Source organism: Oncorhynchus gorbuscha, linkage group LG14 (assembly GCF_021184085.1).
Source record: "Oncorhynchus gorbuscha isolate QuinsamMale2020 ecotype Even-year linkage group LG14, OgorEven_v1.0, whole genome shotgun sequence".
Classification (NCBI taxonomy): domain Eukaryota; kingdom Metazoa; phylum Chordata; class Actinopteri; order Salmoniformes; family Salmonidae; genus Oncorhynchus; species Oncorhynchus gorbuscha.
The window spans coordinates 44,157,137-44,172,369 of record NC_060186.1 but is presented as its reverse complement, the minus strand read 5'-3'; the positions used below and the strand labels follow the sequence as shown (position 1 = coordinate 44,172,369).

Sequence of the window (15,233 nt, the reverse complement as noted above, 5' to 3'; positions counted from 1 at the left end):
TGGATATTTCAAACTTTTTTAACAAATCAAAAACTGAAAAATTGGGCGTGCAAAATTATTCAGCCCCCTTAACTTAATACTTTGTAGCGCCACCTTTTGCTGAGATTACAGCTGTAAATCGCTTGGGGTATGTCTCTATCAGTTTTGCACATCGAGAGACTGAAATTATTTCCCATTCCTCCTTGCAAAACAGCTCGAGCTCAGTGAGGTTGGATGGAGAGCATTTGTGAACAGCAGTTTTCAGTTCTTTCCACAGATTCTCGATTGGATTCAGGTCTGGACTTTGACTTGCCCATTCTAACACCTGGATATGTTTATTTTTGAACCATTCCATTGTAGATTTTGCTTTATGTTTTGGATCATTGTCTTGTTGGAAGACAAATCTCCATCCCAGTCTCAGGTCTTTTGCAGACTCCATCAGGTTTTCTTCCAGAATGGTCCTGTATTTGGCTCCATCCATCTTCCCATCAATTTTAACCATCTTACCTGTCCCTGCTGAAGAAAAGCAGGCCCAAACAATGATGCTGCCACCACCATGTTTGACAGTGGGGATGGTGTGTTCAGGGTGATGAGCTGTGTTGCTTTTACGCCAAACATAATGTTTTGCATTGTTGCCAAAAAGTTCAATTTTGGTTTCATCTGACCAGAGCACCTTCTTCCACATGTTTGGTGTGTCTCCCAGGTGGCTTGTGGCAAACTTTAAACGACACTTTTTATGGATATCTTTAAGAAATGGCTATCTTCTTGGCACTCTTCCATAAAGGCCAGATTTGTGCAATATACGACTGATTGTTGTCCTATGGACAGAGTCTCCCACCTCAGCTGTAGATCTCTGCAGTTCATCCAGAGTGATCATGGGCCTCTTGGCTGCATCTCTGATCAGTCTTCTCCTTGTATGAGCTGAAAGTTTAGAGGGACGGCCAGGTCTTGGTAGATTTGCAGTGGTCTGATACTCCTTCCATTTCAATATTATCGCTTGCACAGTGCTCCTTGGGATGTTTAAAGCTTGGGAAATCTTTTTGTATCCAAATCCGGCTTTAAACTTCTTCACAACAGTATCTCGGACCTGCCTGGTGTGTTCATTGTTCTTCATGATGCTCTCTGCGCTTTTAACAGACCTCTGAGACTATCACAGTGCAGGTGCATTTATACGGAGACTTGATTACACACAGGTGGATTGTATTTATCATCATTAGTCATTTAGGTCAACATTGGATCATTCAGAGATCCTCACTGAACTTCTGGAGAGAGTTTGCTGCACTGAAAGTGAAGGGGCTGAATAATTTTGCACGCCCAATTTTTCAGTTTTTGATTTGTTAAAAAAGTTTGAAATATCCAATAAATGTCGTTCCACTTCATGATTGTGTCCCACTTGTTGTTGATTCTTCACAAAAACAATACAGTTTTTATCTTTATGTTTGAAGCCTGAAATGTGGCAAAAGGTCGCAAAGTTCAAGGTGGCCAAATACTTTCGCAAGGCACTGTATATATATATATATATGCCCTCCTCTATCTCTCATGCACATATATATATGTGTGTGTGTGTGTGTGTGTGTGTGTGTGTGTGTGTGTGTGTGTGTGTGTGTGTGTGTGTGTGTGTGTGTGTGTGCGTGTGTGTGTGTGTGTGTGTGTGTGTGTGTGTGTGTGTGTGTGTGTGTGTGTGTGTGTGTGTGTGTGTGTGTGTGTGTGTGTGTGTGTGTGTGTGTGTGTGTGTGTGTGTGTGTGAGATAGAGGAGGGCATCTCAGCTCTATGAGGTAATTGGCCGTGTCAGGCCTGGAGAGTAGAGGTGTCATACTCACCTCCATCGTCAGGGGGAGAGGGCATCTCACGGGCCGGGGGATCAAAGGGGGGAACGGAGCACTCTGCCAGGCTAGCGGCCGAGGGGACACCGGGCAGGGCCCTCCAGAGACACTACTTATGTCTTCCCTGTCTGGACAAATTTGGTTACGGCAGCCCAGAGCGGGATCATCTGAGCAACAACCTCTCCTCTTCCCTCAGTCTGGTCATGAAGGTAGGGAAGAGGGGACAGCAGAGGGGGGAGGTAGAGGTAGAGGGGGGGACCGGGGAGTGGGACTCCTCCTTCAGCCTAGCCACAGTGCGTTTAGAGCCCGCAGAGAAAGTGATGGATGTGTCGGGTGTCTAGTGCCTGTGGAGGAAGAGAAGAATAAGACTTTTTTTACAGCCAAGGTTGAGGAGGAGGAGAATAACTGCTGCTTGGCTCCATGCATGCTTTGCTCTTCGTTGCCCTGGACAACCTTTCGATGTGCAGCACGCACAGATCTCACACTATATAAATCAATCTGACACGAAGCACTGTGTCCCAAATGGAACCTTATTCCCCATGTAGTGCAGTACTTTTGACAAGGGCACATATGGTCCATAGTAGTGCACAATGTAGGGAATAGGGTGTCATTTGGGACACATCCGAAGCATTGCTATGGAATGAGTTCACTGTGACAGAGCTTCACTGTATGGAGCTGCGTGACTGAATACTGCACCCCTCTGGCGCTATAGCAGACGTACAGTCATGTAGTAATTAATGCAATTCCGTAATCACAACTAGCCCATATACAGGACAGCTGCATGGGAGAGTCATTAAATATTAATGCGGCTGTCAAATAAAAGGGTTTCAGGCTTGTCCCTCTTCTCTCTCCACGTCTCGTGATCGTGCCATCTGTGCCCGTTAATGGCTTGAGTGAACACAATCAGATGCAACTGTTGTTGAAAAGTAAAAGGAGGCTATCAAAATATCTGTAGCTCATTTGCTTATTTTGTATGGTGTCAATTGTGATCAACAGTATATTTTTCGATGAACCATCGCTTATTTATTTCAACAAAAAAATGCCACTGTAGAGATCAACAGTAGCCTGTTGTGGTCATATTGTGAAATGCTCTTTAAGTGATTCATACGTTTGCCTATACAATACAGAAAGAACAACACAAACACACACACACACACAGACACACACACACACACACACACACAAACATACACTACCAGCCATCTAAAGCAAAGCAGGTCCATTGATTCCATCAAAGTCAGCGTAATTAATTAAAATGGGAAAACAATCCAATCACATTACTCAATCACTCAATAACTCCCGGTCACTTCTATCCAAACAACGGGTTGCTGTGCTCTCTACCCTCTATTCACAGTGAGGATGGAGAGAGTGCAGCGAGGGAGAGAGAAAGGACGAGCTGAACTGCTGACACTACCTCTCCCCTGGGTGTTGTAGCCTACTGTTCTCTGTTTCTACTGAGAAATAGCCAGAGAGCATTCACCTCCCGTTGTCATATTAACTCTCTGTGGCCCTGAGGCCAGGCAGATATAGGCTAGTGCCAAGGCTCTCACATTTTTTAGTTACCCCTACCCAATGTACAACCATTTGTTTTTTCATATTCTTAATATCTCCCATGTATGAAATTAATGGTTGTGTAAAAATATTTTACTGCAAAAGTAAATAGATATTGTGACATAACTGGCTGGAGGGTGGTGGGCCACATAAGCTCATGTAACCCAATATTGCAAGCTCTGATATTGCAACAATTTCGAGAAAAAAAACTAGTCAGTTGTCTGTCCAACGTCCACAAACAAACAGCATTAGGATATCTTAATACATCTTAGAAACATGGACCTGTAAGCGCAATATGCAGAAATGTAAACTATGAATATTTATGATGAATGTAAGCTTTACCTTTTCGTAGCTGATTAATAGACAACTTTACAAGTCAAATTTGCTCTCATTCGGTGCTGTATCATCCGGCCTGACAAAAATACATACAGTTGCACGTGTTTTTTGATGTTGTGGCTCGTGTAATCTGCTCTAAGCAAAACAAGTGGGCTCAGACAATTAGATTTTTGGGGGTCCAAGGTGGGTCCAATAAATTAGATTTACAACAAAACAGTCCCTATGGGCATGATTACCAAATTCAGATTTACATGTGATTTAACCTTCATCAAATGGTATTATGGCAGCCATAATACTAGTCTGTGAGGATGCGTGAAATTCTTTATTATAAAGGTGCATTTTTATGGTGACAATTAGCTTCCTCAAACTTGAAACTGCCACATGAACTTTTCCTCAGCCAACAAGACGAGTAATGAACAGCAAAATCACTAGCCTATGTCAATCTACTATCCCCCACAGTAAAATAGTTTACCTATTCTATTGGTCAGCTTGTACTTCAGTGCGAGAAAGAAATAGCCTATTCCAAACAGACTCTGGGACAGTTCTTGGGCAATAGATCCCAAATTCATACATCCAGTAGGCCTAGGCTGCTGACAATTGGCAGGCAGCAATTTTATTTATCGTCTTTTTTTGGGGCCAAAAGCCGGCTATTACTGGCTTATGGAAATCCTGATCTAGGACTATGAGTGGCACTGCCATGCCACGGTTGTGTTTGAATCATTGAAAACAAATAGCTTTTCAATGTGTGTCCATGTTTAAATCCCATTCACACAATTACAGCATATCAACAACGTCTCCTTCCTTTCCCCCACTGAAACTATACTGAACAAAGATATAAACGCAACATGCAACAATTTCAGGACACTGACAGCACCCGATGTCACGGGAAGGCCAAAAAGACAAATCAAGGACATCAACCACCCAAGCCACGTCCTGTTCACTCCGCTAACATCCAGAAGGCGAGGTCAATACAGGTGCATCAAAGCTGGGACCGTGAGACTGAATAACAGCTTCTATCTAAAGGCCATCAGACTGTTAAATAGCCATCACTAGGCGGCTACTACCCGGTTACTCAACCCTGCACCTGAGAGGCTGCTGTCCTATATACACAGACATGGAATCACTGGTCAACTTAATAATGTTTACATACTGCTTTACTCATTTCATATGTATATACTGTATTCTATTCTACTGTATTTAGTCAATGCCACTCCGATATTGTTCGTCCTAATATGTATATATTTCTTAACTCCATTCTTTTACTTTAGATGTATGTGTATTGTTAGATATTACAGCACTGTTGAAGCTAGGAACACACAAATTGTTTTGAGTAAAGGTCATAAGAACAGTAGACAAATCAAATCCAGAGGAATCTTTGAATGAAAAAAATATTATAGGAGGTGTGTCACAATATCTATAAACTTTTGCAATAAAATCTTTTTACACAACAATCCCATTCATATTTGGGAAACATAAGAGCTGTGAAAAAACATGGTTGTGTTTCATTCTATCTCAGGTAGGTGTTTCTCAAAAAACAAATCCCATTTTGAGGATTGGCCACTAGCCTAATAGACAGGCAGGAGAAACAGGCAGGCAGGCGGGCGGACGGGCGGGTAGACGGGCGGGCAAGCAGACAGACAGGCAGACTCCAAACTAGAGGTTGACCGATTAATTGGAATGGCTGATTAATTGGGGCTGATTTCAAGATTTCATAACAATCGGTAATCAGAATTCTTGGACACCGATCATGGCCGATTATATTGCACTCCACGAGGAGACTGCGTGGCAAGCTGACTTGTTATGCGAGTGCAGCAAGGAGCCATGGTAAGGTGCTAGCTAGCATTACACATATCTTATAAAAAACAATCTTAACATAAACACTAGTTAACTACACATGGTTGATGATATTACTGGTTTATCTAGCTTGTCCTGCGTTGCATATAATCGAAGTGGTGCCTATTAATTTATCATTGAATCACAGCCTACTTCGCCAAATGGGTGATTTAACAAGAGTATTCGCGAAAAAAAGCACCGTTGTTGCACCAATGTGTACCTAACCATAAACATCAATGCCTTTCTTAAAATCAATACACAAGTATATATTTTAAACCTGCATATTTAGTTCATATTTATTTTAACTAGGGAACTTGTGTCACTTCTCTTGCGTTCTGTGCAACAGAGTCAAGTTATATGCAGCCGTTTGGGCCACCTGGTTCGTTGCAAATTGTGTGAAGACTATTTCTTCCTAAAAAAGACAGCCAACTTCGCCAAACAGTGATTTAACAAAAGCGCATTTTCGTGAAAAAAGCACAAGTACATTCGCTGCATGAATGTACCTAACCATAAACAGCAATGCCTTTCTTAAAATCAATACACAGAAGTATATTTTTTTTAGTTTAGTTAAAATACATTTAGTTAAAATAAATTCAGGTTAGCAGGCAATATTAAACTAGGGAAATTGTGTCACTTTTCTTGCGTTCATTGCACACAGAGTCAGTGTATATGCAGCAGTTTGGGCCGCCTGGCTCGTTGCGAACTAATTTTCCAGAATTGTACGTAATTATGACATAACAATGAAGGTTGTGCAATGTAACAAGAATATTTAGACTTAGGGATGCCACCCATTAGATGAAATACGGAACAGTTCCTGAAAGAATAAACGTTTTGTTTTTGAAATAATAGTTTCCGGATTTGACCATGTTAATGACCTAAGCTCGTATTTCTGTGTGTTATTATATTATAATTAAGTCTATGATTTGATAGAGCAGTCTGAGTGGTGGTAGGCAGCAGCGGGCTCGTAAGCATTCATTCAAAAAGCACTTTACTGCGTTTGCCAGCAGCTCTTCGCTGTGCTTCAAGCATTGCGCTGTTATAGCCTATCAAATCCCGAGATTAGGCTGGCAATACTAAAGTACCTATTAGAACATACAACAGTCAAAGCTATATGAAATACAAATGGTATAGAGAGAAATAGTCCTACAATAACTCAAACTTCTTACCTGGGAATATTGAAGACACATGTTAATAAAAGGAACCACCAGCTTTCATATGTTCTCATGTTCTGAGCGAGGAACTTAAACCTTAGCTTTTTTACATGGCACATATTGCACTTATACTTTCTTCTCCAACACTTTGTTTTTGCATTATGTAAACCAAATTGAACATGTTTCATTATTTAATTGAGACTAAATAGATTTTATTGATGTATTATATTAAGTTAAAATAAGTGTTCATTGTTCATTCAGTATTGTTGTAATTGTCATTATTACAAATAAATATATTTGCAAAAAATCGGCCGATTAATCGGCATCGCCTTTTTTTTGGTCCTCCAATAATCGGTATCGATATCGGCGTTGGAAAATCATAGTCGGTCAACCTTTAGTACAAACTCATCTATTAATCTACTACCGTATGCATCTGTCTGTATGTGTCTGTTACTGTGTGCATCTGCTATTGTGTGAGCCCAAAGCTGCCCCTGCCAATAATAAGTCCCACACGGCTGGGCCCTCTCCCTAGACAGTAGGGGGATGGGGTGGAGAGGGGGTAGGGGGTAGGTGTAAAGTACTGTAGAAAGAGTTACAGGTAAGCACTTTATATGTGCAGGAGTCTCCTCATTTGTACAAAGAGGGTATGTGTGAAAGAATAATGGTTTAATTCAATAAAATCGGATTCTATTACACGTTACAATCAGAACACTTCTGTAATGTGCTGCCCAGGACTTTCCATCTTCATTGACATAGGCCTAGCCTACTTATTTATTCCAAGGACTAAGCAACCCTTAAGAAGGTCAAGGACAAGTCCTGGGTTAAATGGCAGCTGTTTCTGTTATGTTTTATTTATTTATTTATTTTTTACCTTTATTTAACTTGGCAAGTCAGTTAAGAACAAATTCGTATTTTCAATGACGGCCTAGGAACAGTGGGTTAACTGCCTTGTTCAGGGGCAGATCGACAGATTTTTACCTTGTCAGCTCGGGGATTCAATCTTGCAACATTTGATATTGCAATCTTGCAACCATGTCATGTAATCTGCTAAAGAAAGAGAATATTGTCTATTAGGCTATCTATAGGCCTGGTCTGCTTTCATAATCCAGCACCTCTCTTGCTAGGTTTCTCTGTCTGTTTGCCTTTGCCTCTCGGTCTGTCTGTCAGTCTGCTCCTCTGTCTCTGAGGTTGCCTCACGCTTTGGTAATTGCATGAACAACCACAAGAGGGCCTACTTGAATCATATTTAGGCTACACTGTGCTATTATGCAGAGTAAACTATTATAAACGAGCTAGAACTGTAAAATAATAAATAGTATGGTACCAAAGAAAGATTCTACGTCAATTCAGAGCACAATTCCGACCATTTATTTTTACAACCAGATGATTGCCATTTTATTGACTATAGTCCTACAAATATTTTACCATACCATTTAAATTATTATCACATTATAGGCTTCTGTTTTCTATATTTTATTGACAACATGATTTCTGCTTGCTTATTATCCACAACCTTCAGAAAACTATTTAGACGGGCAGAGGGACATAGAAAGGTGGCTCTGACATGCTGAATGGCTGGGTTTCTATGGACGCTGAGCCAGAGTGAGCTCATGCCAATACCCGCCCTCTAATGCCCAATGAATTAAGGAGTCATTGTCAAGGCCAGTTCCTCTCTATCCACTTCTCCATTCACTATCCCTCATTCACAACAAAAGTGTGTTTGTTGGTCTGTCGCAGTAAAGTGCAACTCTGGCTCCTCATCCTGTCCCATTAGCAAGCCCTAGATATGCTGAGACTTTGTAACACTGTTCTCTGCTGGTCATGTTCATTTTATGAAAATAATTACATTTAACATTTAAGTCATTTAGCAGACGCTCTTATCCAGAGCGACTTACAAATTGGTGCATTCACCTTAAGACATCCAGTGGATGGCTCACATATCTTATTCAAGACAGGAAGACTGACCGTTTTCTATCACACATTGTAGAATACATAAAACAGAGAGGTCATGTCTTCATTTCAAAACAAGAAATTAGCCTAAGAATTCAAAACATTTCTCGGTCTCCCTGCACAAGAAGGAACTAAAAAGACACAATAAAATATAATAAAAATCAATCCAATCTGAGCCATACAATAGTGTCACAACGCTGTCTTTACAAAGACCCTTCAAAGCTCAAAGGATCTCCCCAAAGGATTTATGCATGTCCGCCTACACATGAAAACTTGTTTTCAAAGCAGAACGTGGCATCAATAGATGGGTCTGAAAACACCACTTAAAGGCCCACTCTGTGATATTTACCAGAGGTGTGGACTCGAGTCTTGAGCTAACACAGTGAGAAGGTTTTGTGGTGTTGCGAGTGTGAAACTGAATCTGGAAAATATTGTATTATTTTGGCTATATGTCTAAAGATAGCTGTATATGTCTAAAGACACCGCACTAAATGAAGTACTTATGGGATAAATATGTAACATATTCTGGTGAATTAATCATTATATTTGCGTGGAAGAAAAAGTCTACAGACAGATCATGCTTTCCATCTGACCAGCAGGCCGTAAGATTGCTCTGGACTCCAGAGAAGGTGTCAATGGGACATGATATCCGTAGTTGATATTGACCGCTAACATGAATGACTTTCAGCTCAAAATGCTTATGTAAAACAGTTTATTTCTGTATCTTGCATTTTGAAAATGCATCACCATTTATGGCTGTAATGACAGGCCATATTTGCACAGCGATGGTAGGTGCATGTTCACCCTGTGCGCGTGTGCATGTGCGTGCGCTGGCATCGCAAGCTCCTTTTTGGGGGCCACAGGTAAAAAATATATATAAAACCACTGTGCTAGAGAACAGATTGCTGATTTCATGTACAGCTATCGGATCGGGGGCAGCGCAAATGTAAAATTGTAGGGGAGATGCCATAAATGAATATGCAGCTCCAAAACATTTAGGTGATCAAGAATATTAACCGTTTACTTTGCAAGTTCAACAGCAATGGGGCATCAAGCAACAATTACTATCATAGGCCTACGGTTTTTTGGCATGAAAGTGATCATTTTCTTATGAAGATTTTGCATTTGGAATTTTTTGTTAAAATAAATTACATAATCAAAATGTGTTGTCGACAAAATAATGAAAACGTTTTTTTGGTAGCCTCAATAAAAAGACAAAGCTTTCTAGATTTGAACAAGACATTGCCTGTATAGATTTTTTTTTATACTTGACTTGAGACATGCTCTTAGAACACACAACTTGGACTTGACTCGAGACGTTCTACTAGACTTGAGACTTGGACCTTGTGACTTGAGACTTGCTTGTGACTCGAATAATAGTGACTTGGTTCCACCTCTGATATTGACAGCTGTTCTTGATCATATTGGCCTAGCCTACCCATTGATTCTTGAAGAATATCCCTAAATGCTTAATGAGTTTAGTTCAACTGTCGAGCCTAACTCTATCATAACCAAATGGTTGTTGTTTTTGTTTATGAAAAATGTCTTTGTAAACAAACACTTGTAAACAAAAATTGGTTAAAACTATCATGGTAGTCGTCTCAAGGACTGTCCATCAATCCCCATCCCTCAGCTTTATTGCAAGCTTGCCATTTTGTTGTTGTTCAAATTACAGAGTGGGGCCTTAAAGTAATGTTGGAGAAAAGGGGTTTAGCAGACACCAGCCAGGTCTTTCCTGTACATGTGGTACTCTCTGGCCTTGTCACTTCAGCATTCCTGAGGCCTCTAGGGATTTATAGCCATTTAAAGAGCAAAGTCAGTAGGTTAGAGTGCCTTCAGAAAGTATTCAGACCCCTTGACATTTTCCACATTTTGTAACGTTACAGCCGTATTCTAAAATGGATTAAATTAAATACAATCCTAATCAATTTACACACAATGCCTTCTCATGACAAACGAAAAACATGTTTGTAGACATTTTTGCACAAAAAATACAAATAAAAAAACCTAAATTCCTTACTTAACTAAGTATTCAGACTATTTGCTATGAGACTCGAAATTTAACTCAAGTGCATCCTGTTTCCATTAATCATCCTTGAGATGTTTTTACAACTTGATTGGAATTCACCTGTGGTAAATTCTATTATTTGGACATGATTTGGGAAGGCACACACCTGCCAATATAAGGTCTCACAGTTGACAGTGCATGTCAGAGCAAAAACCAAGCCATGAGGTCGAACGAATTGTCTGTAGAGCTCCGAGACAGGATTGTGTCTAAGCACAATGGGGAAGTGTACGAAAAAATGTCTGCAGAATTGAAGGTCCCCAAGAACACAGTTGCCTCCATCATTCTAAAATGGAAGAAGTTTGGAACCACCAAGACTCTTCCTAGAGCTGGCCCCCCAGGCCAAACTGAGCAATCGGGGGAGAAGGGCCTTGGTTGGGGAGGTGACCAAGAACCCGGTGGTCACTGACTGAGCTCCAGAGTTCCTCTGTGGAGTTTGAAGAACGTTCCAGAAGGACAACCATCTCTGCAGCACTCCACCAATCGGGCCTGTATGGTATTGGCCAGATGGAAGCCACTCCTCAGTAGAAGGCACATGACAGCCAGCTTGGAATTTGCCAAAATGCACCTAAAGGACTCAGACCATGAGAAACAAGATTCTCTGGTCTGAGGAAACCAATATTGAACTCTTTGGCCTGAAAGCCAAGCGTCACATCTGGAGAAAACCTGGCACCCTCCCTATGGTGAAGCATGGTGGTGGCAGCATCATGCTTTGGAGATGTTTTTTAACGGCAGGGACTGGAAGACTAGTCAGTATCGGGGGAAAGATGAACGGAGCAAAGTACAGAGAGATCCTTGATGAAAACTTGCTCCAGAGTGCTCAGCACCTCAGACTGGGGTGAAGGTTCACCTTCCAACAGGACAAAGCCCCTAAGCACATATCCAAGAAAACACAGAAGTGGCTTCGGGACAAGTCTCTGAACATTCTTGAGTGGCCCAGCCAGAGCCCAGATTTGAACCTGATCGAACATCTCTGGGGAGACCTGAAAATACCTGTGCAGCAACGCTCCCCATCCAACCTGACAGAGCTTGAGAGGATCTGCAGAGAAGAATGGGAGAAACTTCCCAAATACAGGTCTGCCAAGCTTGTAGCGTCATTTCCAAAGAGACTCGAGGTTCTAATCGCAGCCAAAAGTGCTTCAACAGAGTAAAAGGTCTGAATACTTATGTAAATGTGATTTCATTTTATTTGTAATACATTTTGGGGGGAAAAAAAGATTTGTCATCATGGGGTATTGTGTGTAGATTGATGAGGGGGAAAAAATGATTTAATCCATTTTAGAATAAGGCTTTAACGTAACAAAATGTGGAAAAAGGGGTCGGAATACTTTTTGTCAACCTTTGCACACCTGGGTTGTACACTATTTGCACATTATTCTTTTAAAATGAATCAAGCACTGTCAAGTTGGTTGTTGGTCATTGCTAGACAGCCATTTTCAAGTCTTGCCATAGATTTTAAAGCCGATTTAAAGATGCACTATGCAGAAATCGCTCCGCCATTTCCTGGTTGCTAAAATTGTAGTAGTTTGCTTAATTTCAGTTTATGTGACAAAACAAGTATAGTTTATAGAATCATTGCAGGGCTCGACATTAACGCTGGAAAGAGGAGTTTCCATGTACTCGACCTGTCGACGCAGAGGTAGATATCATGTACTGCTCAACATGTCAGATTTCCCCAATATATCAGACATGCAAGTTAATCAAAATAGTTTAAACTGTTCTAGCGAATGTTGATTATAGCAACCCGGTACCGACTGACAGGTGAACAGGCCAAGTTAGCTAACGTTAGAGTCAATTAACCACCAACAGGTTACATTGATATGCTAGCTATTCAGGGACAGTTTAGGATTTTGGCAATGAAGCACTTTATCTACTTCCTCACAGTCAGATGGACTTGTGGATAACATTTGTATGTCTGCATGCAGTTTGAAGGTAGCACAATTACTCACTAACGTTATTGCACTAACGCTAGTTACCATTAGCTAGAAAAACTACATCTAACCAGAGATAGTTTTGGGGAGATCTGGAACTTCTATGGAATCGAATTCATGCCCAATATGCACATTGCCCATGCGTCGTCAATGGTGCATTCTAGGCGATTCTGGGACAAGGAGAGCTCTCCTTCAAGGAGTGAATGGGAATTAATTGGGCGCTAGCTCAGAAACCCAACATTAGCATGACAACATAGCTCAGCAACCGCGTAACGCAGCACGACAACGTGACATCGATTGGTCGACAGTGTGATTGGTTGGGGCATTATACATTTCTCCATTCATTGCCCAATGGAATTCCTATCTCTGCTCTAACATCTAGACTAGAGTAACCAAATGTGATAGTGGATGGCCTAAATATTTGTTTTTGCAGCTCTGTAGTAGAGGTCAACCGATTAATCAGAATGGCCGATTAATTAGGGCCGATTTCAAGTTTTCATGCAACCGCAACATTCGAACGAGGCTACAAAGAAAACTAATGGGACTGTAGCAACTGTGTTGACATCAAAATAAGGAGGGTGAACTAGGTTTCTATTCAAGCGTTGATCGACATGGTAATGGCTTGAGAGTATTGGAGAAAAGTTGAAAAAACTGACCCTCCGTTACATCTTGAACTTGTCATGTCATAACGTACAGCACACATAAAGCAATTATTTATGTCTTATAATCTCTCTCCACCAGGTGTAGCACTTCTATCATCCTTTAAAAACAAGAAATGGACAGTTACGGGGGTAAGGGGGGGATACCTAGTCATTTTTTTCATCATCATTGCCTGGGATCATCATTCTCAAAGCCACTGTTTACTTCTAAGATCACTTTAGCACCGCACTAAAAACCCGATTCAAATTCAACACAAATCTTTAAATAGGTATGTAATGACATATTATATAAACTCTTTATAGTGTTTTATTTACATTTTAGAGGCGATAAGGTGATAGGTTGGACAGATCGGGTGAAAAAAAAAGCAATTTTCCAACACATCTCTCCTTCTCACTATCACACATTAGTTTCGCTTCCCCAACCGCCATTTTTAAAAAGACCTGAAGGGGCTCATTGTCTGCTTGAATTATGCAGAAACGGGCAACATTTAGGACATGTAATTGATTCTGTTGGAAAGGGGAGAAATTGTGATTTACAATTGTATTGACATTACAGTTGATCTGGAAGTATTATTGTTTTAAAATAAGGGCAATTTTGCGTACCAAGGCGATGTACGAGTTTACGTTGCATTTCTTATTTTGTCAAAGTTGTTTTCATTGCAAGCTAAAGTGTACTGTTAGCTAGATAGCTTACGTTACGTGTATTATCTTTGTGGTAATAGTATTCGTATCGCATAGCAATTTGCATTGCTAGTTATAGCCTAACGTTAGCTAGGTAGCCAACATTTAACCTGGTTGGTTAGCTACCTCCAAATTCATGCATGGTAGTAACATGAGTTGGGATTATAGTTAATTGTTTAGCTAGCTAGCTAACCATTGCAATGTACTGTTTACACCTTCTGTATCCTGTGCATGTGACAAATAAACTTTGACTTTATCTGATATAGTATGTGAAGAAAAACATGACCTGCACCAAAGTCAGATTAGGATATAACGGTAGGCCAACAAGACAATGTCCCAAGTTCTAAAATTCTCTGGTAGAATGCCCTGCTTTTATTTCGACACACGTCCAACTGTAAGCTATTTTCTGTAATTGGCTTGCCATTAATTTGTAAATAATGATATTTTTTGTTTGTTTATTTTCCTGTAATAATTCATACAAATGAGCTAAAGTGAAGATGTCAGCTATATGATATGGTCATTACCATTAGCTAGCTATCTAACAGGCTAGAACCTAACCAAAACATTGAAAGTTGCTTTCAGTTGCCTGTTTTGCTAGATTGACATATACTAAATAAATGTTTAAACAGGTGGATTTATTGGTGTTAAAATACACCAGTTATGCTATTTTGGACCACCAGGCTGATAATGTGCATGATATCAGCAGCCTGGTGGTCCAAAATAGCCTGTAGTTTTTGTGTTTATACTCTTTTATAACGACAATGACAAGTTGGATGTCAGACGACGGTAGAAGGTTCATGATGTCGCTGCGACAGCTGCCGATTGACATAGTATAAACCAGCCTTTAGTCTTGAAATCTTTGGTTGTTTAGTACATGGCCTAACGTGATCATTTTCTCAAAAGTGGGGTTACAAGTTCATCAACTTTCAAAGCAGAATAACTTTCCCATTGTTCCTCAACTGTAGTGTATGATATACCATGTTCTTGTCTCTACTTTTACCCAATGTAAAAAACACAATTTCAAATTTTGCTACATAAGACCGAAAGCCGGTGGGTCACATATAGGCTGCCTACTATAGGCCTACTTCCTGTATCTCTCTTCCAAGAGAAAATGGACCTAGGGGTATTCATTATGTCTTCTACAATTAGCCTCATCTAAGACTAGTCATCCCCACATCGTCTTTTCAGTGAAATCGGTGCAAACGCACGTCTCGAGATCAGTGCTCATGCACTGGGAGGGAGCAAGCGGTTTTAAGTTGCCGCTGAGTCTAAA

At 40.6% G+C, this 15,233-nt stretch overlaps 1 protein-coding gene across 1 annotated transcript in view; it reads right to left on the bottom strand.

The window, feature by feature from the left end:
- ttll7 (tubulin tyrosine ligase-like family, member 7) overlaps nucleotides 1-15,233 on the bottom strand; it is a 131,228-nt gene that overhangs the window by 110,953 nt on the left and 5,042 nt on the right. Inside the window, exon 2 of the mRNA XM_046298121.1 lies at nucleotides 1,801-2,147. Within this exon, the coding sequence (XP_046154077.1) occupies nucleotides 1,801-1,825 (25 nt within the window). The 5' untranslated portion in view covers nucleotides 1,826-2,147. The remainder of the gene's footprint in view (nucleotides 1-1,800; nucleotides 2,148-15,233) is intronic.